The sequence below is a fragment of the Lissotriton vulgaris genome, chromosome 2_1, assembly GCF_964263255.1.
Source record: "Lissotriton vulgaris chromosome 2_1, aLisVul1.2, whole genome shotgun sequence".
NCBI lineage: Eukaryota > Metazoa > Chordata > Amphibia > Caudata > Salamandridae > Lissotriton > Lissotriton vulgaris.
This window is the reverse complement of record NC_141687.1, coordinates 717,870,269-717,883,830: the sequence shown is the minus strand read 5'-3', so window position 1 is coordinate 717,883,830 and position 13,562 is coordinate 717,870,269. Positions and strand designations below refer to the sequence as shown.

The 13,562-nt window shown below is 41.1% G+C and overlaps 1 protein-coding gene across 1 annotated transcript in view; it reads right to left on the bottom strand.

Annotated features, from left to right (window-relative positions):
• LOC147731035 (uncharacterized) overlaps positions 1-13,562 on the bottom strand; it is a 212,417-nt gene that overhangs the window by 152,523 nt on the left and 46,332 nt on the right. Inside the window, exon 2 of the mRNA XM_086958670.1 lies at positions 8,653-9,098. Coding sequence (XP_086814796.1) covers positions 8,653-8,833 — 181 coding nt within the window. The 5' untranslated portion in view covers positions 8,834-9,098. The remainder of the gene's footprint in view (positions 1-8,652; positions 9,099-13,562) is intronic.

Below are 13,562 nucleotides of genomic sequence, written 5' to 3'. Positions count from 1 at the left end.
TGGTATTGGGCGTTAATTGAAGCTGGAGAAGAAGATCAATCAATATCGGAAAAAATATGGAGAAGAGAGTTTACCAACGAAGAAATCGATTTAAAGATGATGTGGAAAAAATCCTCTGAACTATGTTGGGAACGTGTAAAACCCGCTGCTCTAAAAAGAAATCATTTGTTCTCAATACATAGAGCGTATTGGACTCCAAAGAGATTATCAAGGCTCAAAGGCGCATCAATAAAGGCCTGCAGTAAATGTGGCGAAGAAAAGGCAGATGATACCCACATGTTTCAAAATTGCCCGGGTCTCGCGCAATTTTGGCAAGAAATTGGTAAGACACTCTCGGCTCTAATGAGAACCCCAATAACTGTAAGTACCTCTTTAATTATTTTCGGGATCGCTTCAAACACCATTACACTAAGTAAACATCAGGAAAAGCTGTTGTTCACACTGATATTATTGGCACGCAGAGAGATCTGTATAAACTGGATAAAACCGACACCTCCATCATATGAGGACTGGTTAAATTCTGTAATTAGGGTATGCAGGTTGGATAGGAAAGGGATTAGTACAAAAAGAATGCAGTATTGGGATATATGGGTACATTTTTTTTACACCCGAGTAAATACCAAGACCCTTATTCTTGTGTCTTGATTAGTGCTTCTCTTTTTTTTTCTTTTTTTTTCTTTTTCTCTTTTTTTTCTTTTTTTTTTGTTTACCAATGATTAAAGCGGAGACAATAATCTCCTGGGCTAGCTCATCACAGATCCTTGGAATTATTGTGCTGGATAAGGGTGAAATGGAGAAGTTTGACAGGTCTTGAGAAAAAGTTGGGAAACTCCCCTTTGGATACTTAGCAAAGTTTTGGGGCAGTGAAGGCATATAACTCGAACAGACCGTCAATTCCCCCGAACACCTTATTATTCACATTCTTACCGCAATATGAGGTTAAAAAAAGAAGAAAAAAAAAAAAAAAAAAAAAAAAAAAGCTTGCGCAGGCTACAGGTGAAACAGAATTTTTCTGTAAATCTATTTCATTTTTAACCTACACAAATTAGACCAGGCCTCTTAACTGCATCATTCTTTACAAAGGTTTCCAGTTGAAAAACATATTCAATGTACATCTTAATGCTACCGTTTATTCACTATCCTGAACCCTCACTGCGCCCCAAGAACTTGCCAGACTTGCCTGCTTCATCTTACCTCCCTCCCTTCCACAACTAACATAGCCACCTCAAACTTCCCTTCCGTATGTTCCAAACCTACGGTTGCAGATCTGACTCTAACCAGGACGCTGATCAGTCTTAACTGTAGATCACTAGGTAAACATAGAAAAGAAATCTTCGATCTTCTTGTCTCGGAAAAACCCGCAGCTCTTTTTCTCACAGAGACATGGCTTAAAGATCACTCTGGCCCAGATATTGCAGCCGCTCTCCCCGACAATTACACCTATGTGGGGAAAAACAGACCTAAGAAAGAAGGTGGAGGTATAGCCATAATCTACAATAGATTACACTCCTGCAAATGGGAAGACTCTGCAATACCTAACTGTGAGGCCGGTTTGTTCAAGCGCTCTCTCTCCCCCAAATTTACACTATCTGGGCTTTTGATCTACCGCCCCCCAGGGCAGCCTCCCTTCCTGAACATCTAGCACCACTAATTCAGACCTCAACAAACTGTTCCATTTTTGGCGATCTAAATCTGCACCTGAATGACCCCTCATGCACTGTCAGCAGCAACCTTTTACAAGATTTGGCTGCTTTAAACATTTCTTTACATAACTCTGGCCCCACGCACAAAGCAGGGAACCTTCTAGACCCCATCTTTTCTAACCTGGAGGCCATTGACTGTAAGGCTCCCTCACCCATAATATGGTCTGACCATTATATGGTGACATTTACTATCGAATTAGGTCAGCAACTTAACAACTCCCACAACCCCACAGAAATTGGACTTAAATAAATTTAACACCTGCCTCGAAAATACTAGACCTTTCATGGAAGACACCAGCATTGCAACGTCTGCCGCTATAAACATCTGGCTTACACAGGCCGCCGATGCATGCCTACCTCTACGCATGCTATCGCACAATTAGCATAACCCACCTGCACCCTGGTTCACTGAAGCCCTAAAAAAAGAAAAAAACATTTGTAAAAATCTAGAGCGCAAATAGCGCATAAAATATGACTCATGCTCTAAACAAAGCTATAAAGCCGCTCTAAAAAAATACCACTCCCTATGTAAAGATGCCAAAGCTGAATATGTCAACCACACTATCCTTGAAGCACAAAATCGCACAAAGACACTCTTCAAGGTAGTGCAAAAACTTTCGGGAGCACTTTGCCAGCCCAAAGCTCCCTGTCTTAATACATCTCAATGCAACTCATTAGCCGAATTCTTCATCGCCAAAATCAACACCATCTACTCCAATTTTGGCATCTCATCCCACTGTTCTACTTCACCCAATTCACTGGCCCCAACCCCATCCCTCGAGCAAGAGACATTAGATGACTACAGCCCCAATCACTCCTTACCGACCCCCTCCTCTTCACTCACGCCCTCTTGTGACTCTATGCTCACATCTGATACCTGTGCTCCTACCGCTCCGCTGATTGACACATGGGATCCACCCCACATCGAGACCCTCTCTGATATCAGCAAAATCAAATCCGGTTCCCCACTGGATCCCATTCCTCCCCAAATTCTAAAAAAACTGGACAACGCCACCCTTGAACTCATCATGGAGCTTCTAAACTCCTCCCTCAAAGAAGCTACGGTACCCCCCGCATGGAAACATGCGATGATAATGCCTCTACTAAAAAAGGCTAACGCTGATCCCAGCATTCTAGCCAATTTTCGCCCCATCTCACTTATCCCAGTATTTTCTAAGATTTTAGAAAAACATATCAACTCTCAACCTTCCACCCATGTTGAGCTTAATGGAATCTTACATCCTTCACAGTCAGGTTTCAGAGCCGGTTTCTCAACGGAATCCACCTTGCTGGGAGTCTCAGAAAACATCTGCTTCCGAGTTGACAGGGGGGAAACCGTGGCACTCATCGTGCTGGATTTGAGTGCCGCATTTGACACGGTTTCCCATCCCATCCTCGTTTACGCCCTCCGTTCATCGGGCATCACCGGCTCTGCTCTCAACTGGCTTATTAGCTTCCTATCCAACCGCACCTTCCAAGTTTTCTCTTCCTCTTCTACCTCCCAAACCTTTACATCTGTGTATGGAGTACCACAAGGTTCCATCTTGAGCCCCATGCTCTTCAATTTATACGTCAGACCTCTGGCTACCATTGCGGAGCAAGCTGGGCTCACAATTTACTCCTACGCAGATGACACCCAGATCATCTACTCCCTATCCTCAGACCCTCATGCCCCCTCATCCGCCCTATGTTCAGGACTGAGCAACATCGCAGCCTGGATGCTGGACAACAAACTCCAACTGAATGGGGGGAAAACAGAACTTCTTCTGTTTGGACATAATACCACTCTATGGGGACCCAAACACTGGCCCACCCAAATGGGCACTCCACCCTCTCCCTCTAAATCAGCTTGCAATTTAGGAGTGCTCTTTGACGATCAGCTATCCATGAAAAGCCATGTGATCAAAACTTCCTCCACCTGTATCACAATCATCAAATGGCTGTGTAAAATCATCTGGATGCTGCCTGTGGATACCCAGAAGACTGTTGTGCAAGCTCTAATTATTTCCAGACTGGACTACAGTAACATCCTTCTCTTGGGCGCCAGCAAAGAGGTAACCCAAAAACTTCAAACCATTCAGAATATGGCGGCACGACTTCTCTGCAAACTACCCAATACCGCCCCCACCTCCAACTCCCTGCGCACACTTCACTGGTTACGCATTGAAAATCGCTCGAAATTCAAAGCACTCTGCATTATGCACAAAATAAACAACGGTTCTGCCCCACCATATCTCACATCTTTGGTTCATCCTCACTGTCCCCCCACACGTTGCGTTCTTCCAGCCAACACCTTTTCTCAGTGCCTAGAATCAAAAAGCCAGAATGGGAGGCCGCTCCTTTGCCTGGCTTGCCCCTTCACTCTGGAACTCTCTTCCCGTTCAGCTAAGAAAAGAACCTAATTATCTTAGATTTCGCAAACAAGTGAAACATTGGTTATTTAACTTGTAAGTTTCCTCCCCTCTGACCTCCCCTCTCCGATTGTTGAGTTAGCGCCGGGAAACTTACGGGTAGCTGAGCGCTTTACACATTTAAATATAATAATAATATAATAATAATAATAATAATAATAATAAGCATATTATACACACAGTCCTTGGCTTTTCACAAGTTGCTCTCTAGTAACTTTTTGAATCGTTTTATTCGATCCAGCAAGCATTGACGGGTTGATGCTTTGCTAAGGCAAGAGTGGGCACACCATCCTTCAGAGTTGTCGTTCCCACTCGGTGGAAAGCCGGCCCGCTCTTTTCTCCTCTTATGAAAAAATCCTCAATCTTTTAGAAAGGCCTTGAAAACTCATTTATTCTACTTAGGATCTAGAGCCTTTTGGTTTATTCTCAGTCATGTCTAGCGTTATGAAGCCTCTGGCTGCCCGTTGCGCCTTACAAATGCTGCCAATCATTCATTCCAGATCAAGCGCATTTACATTTTCACACTAGCCCCAAAACCATTTAGAAACTAAACACCTAATGTCTCTACTACACACAACCAAACTCCAACAAAACAACATACACCATCCTATGTGAAATACTGCAAAAGATCAATGCAAGGCATGGAATGAAATATAATAAATCATTTCCTTTTATGGAAGGTAATAGTAGTTTACAAAAGAGATTGTAGAGATTGTGAATAATGTATGGCACTTGGGTTTTTCTGTGCAAAACCATAGAAGGGTTGAATGTTTTTTACTTCTCAATGTGGGGATGAACGTAAAATAGAACATGAAATAGCGAACTGATGAAAAACTATGTTGGTGATGATTATAAGTGTGCCTTTTCTGTTTTCAGATCGGTTTTACATGTTGCATTTTGTGGTCTATATGTTTTATGTATGGAATCCAGAACCTTTTTTACGAACTGCGGTGCCCGAGCAAGCTTGGCCGATGACAGGTGGAGCTGTCCTTTGCAGCTATAGAGGAATTTGGCTCTGGTTCACCCCTCGGCAGTCACCTACCCAGCAGGACCTCGGACACTGTTTCCCTTGTCTCCCCGTTGTGTTTCTTTCCCCTCCCTGCCTCCTCCCTCCATGGATCTTTGTCTGTCACACCTGTTCCAGCCTGACTTTCCTGTTTCCCCTGAACTACTTTCCTTCACAGAAATGCATTGACAATTTTAAGTCCACAATTTGCCTGAATAATTGTACAATGACAGTATTAGCAAATTGGAATGATTCTTAAACACGGATTAGCTCATTTAATGATTCCGATTTTTATGCAATGCAAAAGATATGGACCCATGATTTCCCGACTGACATACTTTTTTTTTACAAGAACGATTTTCCTTTTTCAAACACTTCTTTTAAATAGAAAATTATACATTTTAGATTGGTGACATGATAAATAATGAATTCTTTTGCACAGGTTACATACAGTGAGTGTAAGTGGACTGGTGAGTGTTTATCTTGCATAATTTACGTTTCTTATATTCTAGACCCAATAGCACTCCTATAGCTAAAAAGATTATCCACCAAAAACTCTTAACCATGGTATAATGGTAGACTCAATACTGAAAGACGCAACTTGAGACTAGCCGTATGAAGATGGAGATCCTAACTTTCCCTTAAACACCTCAAACATCTGAGGTCACTGAGGGATACATATTACAAAAGCATCAGAAACGAGAAATCAAATTTCTTCAGAAATCAACTCGACCAAGCTAAAATCAACCTAAAAACATTTGAGATTGTTAAACTTCAATCGTTTGGCCCGCCAGACTCTTCCCCCTCTGGATCTAATCCACTTCCTAATTGTGTAGATTTTGCCTCCTTCTTCCTTGAGAAGACTGATCACATTAGAACGGACTTGCAGAATGCACTGGGGCATGATCCTACCTTACATCACCCTAGCCTTCCCGCCTCCATGACTGTGGTGCCATCTTGTTGTCCAGGACACGTTCTCAAAAGTAACTCTACATGGAATTCTTTCAATATCATTAAGGAACTCGCCAGTCTTAAAATTCTATCAGATTTCAAACCACTTTAATGACCCTCTTGCCACCAACTTCTTTAAGGAGCTCAAAGTGTAGAAACTCCCACTTTGGACCAAGATGGTAAATGCATCACTACGTCAAGGCACCCTGCCGAATTGCCTAAAGTCTTGGCAGATCACACCTATCGTAAAAAAGCAAAATCAGCAGATCAAACAGACCTAAGCAATGTTAGCCCCATCTCCATATCCCAACTCTGGCGAAGCTCCTTGAAGAATGTGCACATGTCCAACTATGTAACCACATTGAACAATTCTGTCTTCTTGAACGATTCCAATCATGCTTCCGCCCGGGGCACGGCACTGAATCGGTCCTTACACACATAGTGGATGATACGCAAAAAATGCTAAAAATGCTAGATCATAATGAATCGTGCCTCTAAATTCTCCTTGACCTATCTTCCACATTCAATACAGTTAAGCATGACTACCTACTCGGCATATTGGATCATAGGATGGGAATCTCAGGTTCTGTCCTAAAATAAGTTCACCTTGTTTCTCCATAACAGAATGCAAATAGTCAAGGTAAATCAGTCCCTGTCTAAAATGCTCCAGTCACATTGGGTGTTTCTCATGGGTCCTCCCTCTCACCTACTCTCTTTTACTTGTTCATGGAGCCACTAACAGAAATGCTAAGTTCATCTAACATCCATTGTCACATGTACGCTGACGATATTAAACTCTAAACAACCAAAATTTGCTAACATGCAACTACCTCAAACTCAACTCAATCAAACTAAAAGTCCTCCTAAGTGCCCCCCCAGCCAGTCTCCCATCATTAATGAATGAATGAAGCAATTAACAGTCTTCAAATGCCTACCACAAATGATTGATTCAAAAAGATCACGGGGAATAACTCTTGATAAGATTGAATAAAGAGATTGGGTTTGAATTGAGAGGACAGTAAAATGTGGCGCTCAAGGCTGTGTGATCACTGAGTATGTCTGTAGGTGTCAAAACTTGCGGTGCAAGACAGGTAGGGGAAAACAAACCCAGACGGCAAACAACCCCTGTACTGGTGTAGGAAGGCTTATACCAAACAGAAGAGAAACAAGTCCTGTGCACATGCTTATGGAATAAGTGGTCCTGAAGTCAGGACTCAACAGATAGTAGCAAAATCTCTTGAGGTAGAAATGAAGGTCAAACACAAAGGTTATGAATGTGAAGAAGATTTATAGGTCAGTACAAATAATAAATAGCCAACCAGCTTCAGAACCACTTATTCCATAAGCGTGTGCACAACTCTTGATAAGAACCTTAACATGCAGAAACACAACCGTGCTGCCACTAAATGAACATCTTAAGAAAATTAAAACCCTTCCTCCCCCGTAATGACCTCAAGTCTGTCGTCCATACCCTATTGATTCCCACGTTGGACTATGAAGTGATACCCTCTGCGCTTTGCCCAAATGCAAAACAGCCCCAATAAAAGGACTCCCCTTAACTCTGCTGCAAGGCTCATCACAGGATCAAAAAGTAACAATCACATCATCCCTGATTTGAAATCTCTCAATTGGTTCCCAATGAAGCAAGAATTAAATTAAAAATTGCTTGAAGGACCCACAAAGCTCTACACTTCGGCACTTCAAGCTACTTTGCTCAGAAGCTTGAACATTTGAGAGGACCGAGATCCTCTTGAAACTCCAGCACTTTACTACTGAAACCTCAGAGATTCTATAAAAAGAAAACCTATAACAGAATCTTCTCTGGCATCACACAGAGAATTTGGAACTCCCTTCCCCTGGAAACTAAGTATGAACCCTTCAACGCCATCCTTCAAGAAAGGAGTTATTGCTCAGGAACAATTTTCTGCCCTAGGCCCTGGTAACTCTCTTTCCAAGCAGTCTACACACATCAACCACACCTTTAATTAACTTGCCTGTTCCACTATTGTTCTTTTGATTTTTCTGTGTCAATATTGAGTGACACTTCCCTTATTGGGGATGCTGCCTGATGAATCCTGTATTATCCTCGAATATGATATTATGATCACTGCTTGTTTTCATGTTTTTGTCACGCCTGATTTAATTGTCCTAACACTGAGATGATATCACCCTTAGCTGGTGTGTTGCCTCAGACTGTACTGTTCTAGATTATGACATCAATTTTACTACTTGCTTATTACGGTATTGTGTTGTTTAATCTATAGGTCATAACAGTGAAAGGTCACCACGCTCTTCTTGGGGTGTTTCTGTATCTTGAATTGCTCTAATTTATTCTAATTTTTATACATGTATCATTGCATAACTATACCCTCTCTAACAATTGTAAAGCGTTCGGATACCCACAAGGGTCATGTTCCCGCTATATAAAACTCTTCAAATAAATAATAGCATTACCATGAGGATACTTTTCTGGTATTCTGGTTAGGTAACCCAGTCCTCTTGTCTTAGAGAGATTGCCTTTTTTTATGTTTCATATGTTGCACCCACACAAAACATACAAATGCGTGACCTTAGACTGTACCTGTAGAGGGCTCGCTTTCTTCAAAGGTTGTGGGGCACGTATCTTGTGGCTGATGCAAATGCGAAGATCCATTTTCCACAGAATGTGTATAGTCCTCTTTGGAAAAGTATTTTTTACCATCAATGGTACTGGTGGTTGGTTGATCCACATGCCAATTTGAGAACTTGGTGTCCTCGTCCATGAATGTAGGGATTTTGGCAGTTCATTCAAGTAAAATGTGCAATACAATAGCTGCAAATCAAGGTGAGATTCTAAAAATAATATTTGTAGGGGGACGAAAAGGCAAGAGACAACAAAGTCTACATAACACAAACTCACATATCACCCTGACTGGGACAGAAGAGAAAGCCAGGTTGTTTGAAGATTTGTTAGGGTTAGGATTTTCTTCTGTGTTCATCACACATAAGCTCTCCCTCCGGATAGTCTCATCTTAAAATTTGATGCCCCTGCCAAACAGAAAAAAAGATATAAGGCATTAAAACAAGTTCAAAGCTGCAGCTTTCAAGCTTATATTTACTTGCCCTTTTCTAACGGCTGAGGCACCAGCTAATCTATTGAACATTTTCAGATTAATCCATTTTTCCTTTTATAGACCTCCCAACACAAAGGGCTAGAAAAGGGCACACCCCTCACACACAGGCACAAAGAGGTGTATCACTATTTGAACCCTCTCAAAAAGTAGGCTGTTATCGCTTTACATGTTGACATCTTCCAGATGTTAGGCCAACATATTAACTTACAAACTGGGAGTAGACAAGTTATGCTTCAAATGTTGTGTGAAATGACGAGATCAGGCCACCTAGTTTAAGAAGGTAGGTTTATACTCTTCATAAGGTGTTCCCATTATGCCACTACATAACTGGCAAGAACTGGCAAGTCGCAACTGACCGCCAACATTCTAAATGCACTCTCAGAATCTTCAGTGGGTAATACCAGAACAATAGGTGTGGGGGAAATAGTGGAGGAATGTACCAACAGTAGTGTTGGTTTAATTACTTCATAAGTGTTAACATGAAAAGGGGGATGTCTTACATATAGATATAAATTTTTTTTAAGTGAGATTACAACATTATTCTTATGTCCTGGTTGGAGGATCATCTCACTCAGAACTCTGTAAAAGGAAACTGTGAACTAAGTAGCCTGAGTTCAAGAGCCTGTGAGAACTAGGAAGACTGAGGGAAAGGATAGTTCTAGATGTTTTGTGGAGAAGAGTGCTATTCAGAATGAGTTACGAAAAGGGTCTATATCAATCATGTGCAAAGTACATCATGAAATTTCTTGCTGTCAGATTTTCATGGGAAAAGATCCCAATGGAAGCGTCCAAGGCTTTGCAGAGGTGCACAACACGTGTTAAGTTAATAATGGAAATTATGATATAATGGTGCCTGAATATACCAACATGTTATTGGTCCACCTGTTACCCATATGGAAGTGGCCATTCTTATTCGAGTTGTAATGCAGACATTCCTTTTTTTATGCGGAGTAATTAATGCTTTTGGTGTTGATGGAGCAGGGGAGTGACAAAAATGTCTGTCCCCCTTGTAAAATTAATTTCTTCAAGCCATAACATGTGTTAACCATGTGAAGCATGATAATCAACAAAAGAAATATACACAGAAAAGGTACACGTGGGAAAACTAACTGGCTGATTTGCAAACCTTAATGTATTAATAACGTGAAGAAGTCATACAAATATAGTGCGGTAATGCTTTAAAGATAAAATACAGCATTGCATTAATATTTTAAATGTGTATTTTGTGGCAAAAGGAACGTATCTGGTAAGTAAACAATGCATTTACGTCGCTTTCCACTAGGTAACACCTAACATGGGAAATTAGAATGGCGGGAGGTAAACAGAAGGGCTTTATTTCTAAATTCTAATGTCTGTTGTGTTTGTTTTTATATTAGTTCCCATTGAGACTCGTGCGGCCTAGTGCGAAAATCGCTGCTTATGCGGGACTTCGAGAAATATGGCTCTACGCATGCGTGACTGTATGCGAGAGATGCTTGAACATTCTGTGCTCGGACTGTAGATGTCAAGGTCAGCTTGACCTAAGCCACCAGAGCTGTGCCAAAAGATGCTTGAGTTTGTGAGCCTGGGAAAGATGCATGCTGTAACTACATGATGTATAAAATACAAGGACAAGATGATGAAATTGCGGAATGGACAATTTTGACCGTGTGAGAAATGTGAAAATGACATTGCAAATTTTGGACAATGAGGAGATGAGGTGATCTTCACCACCCCTCTAATTGACCAATGAGAAATGAGTGTGGACCCTATATTTTCAAATTTTTGTTAGATAGTTAGGGAAAAGGGTATAAAAGAGCCGGTACAAAAGAGAGAAAAAGATGGTTCCTGAATTTTTCAAGCACCACGACATGCTGTCGGACTGAATAATTTTTGGTGCAAAAAGACTTTGAATTATTTTGGACTTTAACTTTGATGGGGCAAAGAATTGAATGCGGAGTCCTGATGAGAGGTAGACATCGAGGAGGATAGAAAGACAGTCAGCATTGGGAACCTGTGTCGCTTAATCCTGTATTTGTCTTCTAATGGAACTTGGTAATACAAGTTTACATTTCTATTTCTTAAATGTTTAATAAATGTCAGATTAAATTTAAAGTAAATCTTCTTGAACAAAAATTTAGATAAATGTTTAAAAAGATTTATATGAGTTAGATGTTCGTTTAAATAAAAGTCATGACAGAATAGAAAATAAAAATAGAATGGGAAAGTGTCAATTAAGCTGGTCTTGATTTCCATCAACTAACTTCTACTAGCTGGTCCATCCACCAAAACAGTGGGGTGCCTTGATGTTATTTCGTATGAATCCAGAGCAAGAGAATCGTTCATATATGCATATTGTACATAATGTATAACGTTTAAATTTAGTTTAATAGGGTGCTCCGCTGCCCAGCAGCTCGCCTTCTAGCTTCACTGGTCTTGGGAGCAGCGTGATTGTGTGAGTGAGAGACTCACGGTGCTATGGGCACCACCAGCGAGTGAAGTAAGATAGCTCCTGAGTAAACTGGGATGAATTTGGAGGGTTGTTTGAGAGCCGAGCTGGATCAGTGTATCCGATTCCAAATCCGACTTACTTCTATGCCCTTGGGGTTGAAGTACACAATATATAGCCAGGCGGAAGCACAGAGTAATGAAAGTTAAGTGAGCATTTAGTGGAATACTTGCATTACTAACAGTTTTAGTCTTGGGCATGAACAATGCAAAGATTTTCAGTGGTAAAATGCTTTTATGCCTTTTGAGTGCCTCCAAACATAGAAGAAAAAGAATCTTTCTGGACTAATCTGATAGGTGACGGCCCAAGGTTTAATCACTGCATGGCAAGGACGTTTTCCTCCCCTGACAAACAGGTCCTTGGCCAGAACTCTGAGGGCCTGATGCACATAGCTATTTGTAGGTCTGTTCTGTTTACATACTTAAAAATCCCTTATTTTTAATTTTTTAAACAAGTGCATAAGCACTTTTCAATTTCACAACAGTTGCCTGTGTACTGATAAATGCATTTATTTCCAAAGGTTTACGTGTGAATAAATCTAGTCACTAGGTGACAAGTGTTCAGGAATGGTTCTCCTATTAGATTTGTGCGTATCTGCAAACACGTGTTTGTTTTTTATTCACCCAACTCTTATCTGACTTCTTCTCGATTTGGAAAAGGTTGGAAATTCAAATTTACATTAAAGAGCAGGAGACAAAATATGTATATCCACTAGAAAATAGAATTCAGATTTTTCTTTTAGGAGTATACCCAGAAAGCAGCAACTGTTGCACATTTTAAGGTACCCTTTAAGGCACATTTCTGGAAACCTTTGCAAATCTCCATCCAAGTGCAGTTAAAGACTACTGGATGCAGAAGTATGACTTTCTTTACGAAATTGGCCTTTTCACAGGAAGTATCTGTGCAGCCAGACACTTTTGTTTTAACATCTAAAACAAGAACTTCATGGGGGAGTTTTGCTTCTTCCTCTAAACATGAGTTTACGCATGTAGTTGTGGTCACTGATTACCCTGGTCCAATCCCCGACATTTTTTCTAACAAATGTATTTATGAAAGAAAGGCTATTGCTGCTCGTTACTATGGAAACTTGAGACATAGCCCCGTGTCCTGGAGAGGAAATGTTATGAACACCAATGACCAATCTATGTGTGGGATAAAATAACGATTGGTAGATAAAGTGAACCCCCCCCCCCCCACCCCCCCCCCCCCAATCGGTCCAGAAGATGAAAAGAGATGGTGTGTTCTTTAGAGTGGCCAGAGCACTAGGTGACTCACTTTTGCACCTTAGATAAACTGGGGAATAGCTGGTTGTTCTGGGCATTAGAATGGATGTAAACGGTAATGAGGAAGATGGCTTAATGATCCCTATGTATTCGCACAAGTCGATATTGTGGACCAAAGTCTGGCTTTTTGTGTATAATTTAAAGACTATAAACAATTACAACGAATAGGTGAGGCCCAATTTTCCAAGTTTGTATTCCAGTGGGTGTCTGGAGCCAAGAGCAGAATAAGTATGGCATGAAAGAGGAACAAACTATTTTCCACACTCACACTGGAAAGGTAGATTGAATGGTTGCTGGACACTGGTGAAGGGTCATTCTAAATTGCCTTTAGCTTGACAGGCAATTGTCTCCTGAGATGTAACAAGTTCCTTCAGAGAACCACAGTGAGCATTCACACCTCAAACTTTGAAGGTGCCCCAACTGAACATTGATCAGTTTAGGCACCCTCATTCGTCCATGCACAAAGTACCAATATCAATCCTGAAGAAACGATCCTTGCTGCACCAGAAGTAACTCCAAATGTTCTGCTCACGCTCGCTAGTAACCACTACCTATTTAAACAGGAATTCCAACCTGCCCGTGCTCAGACGCATGAGGAACACTGATC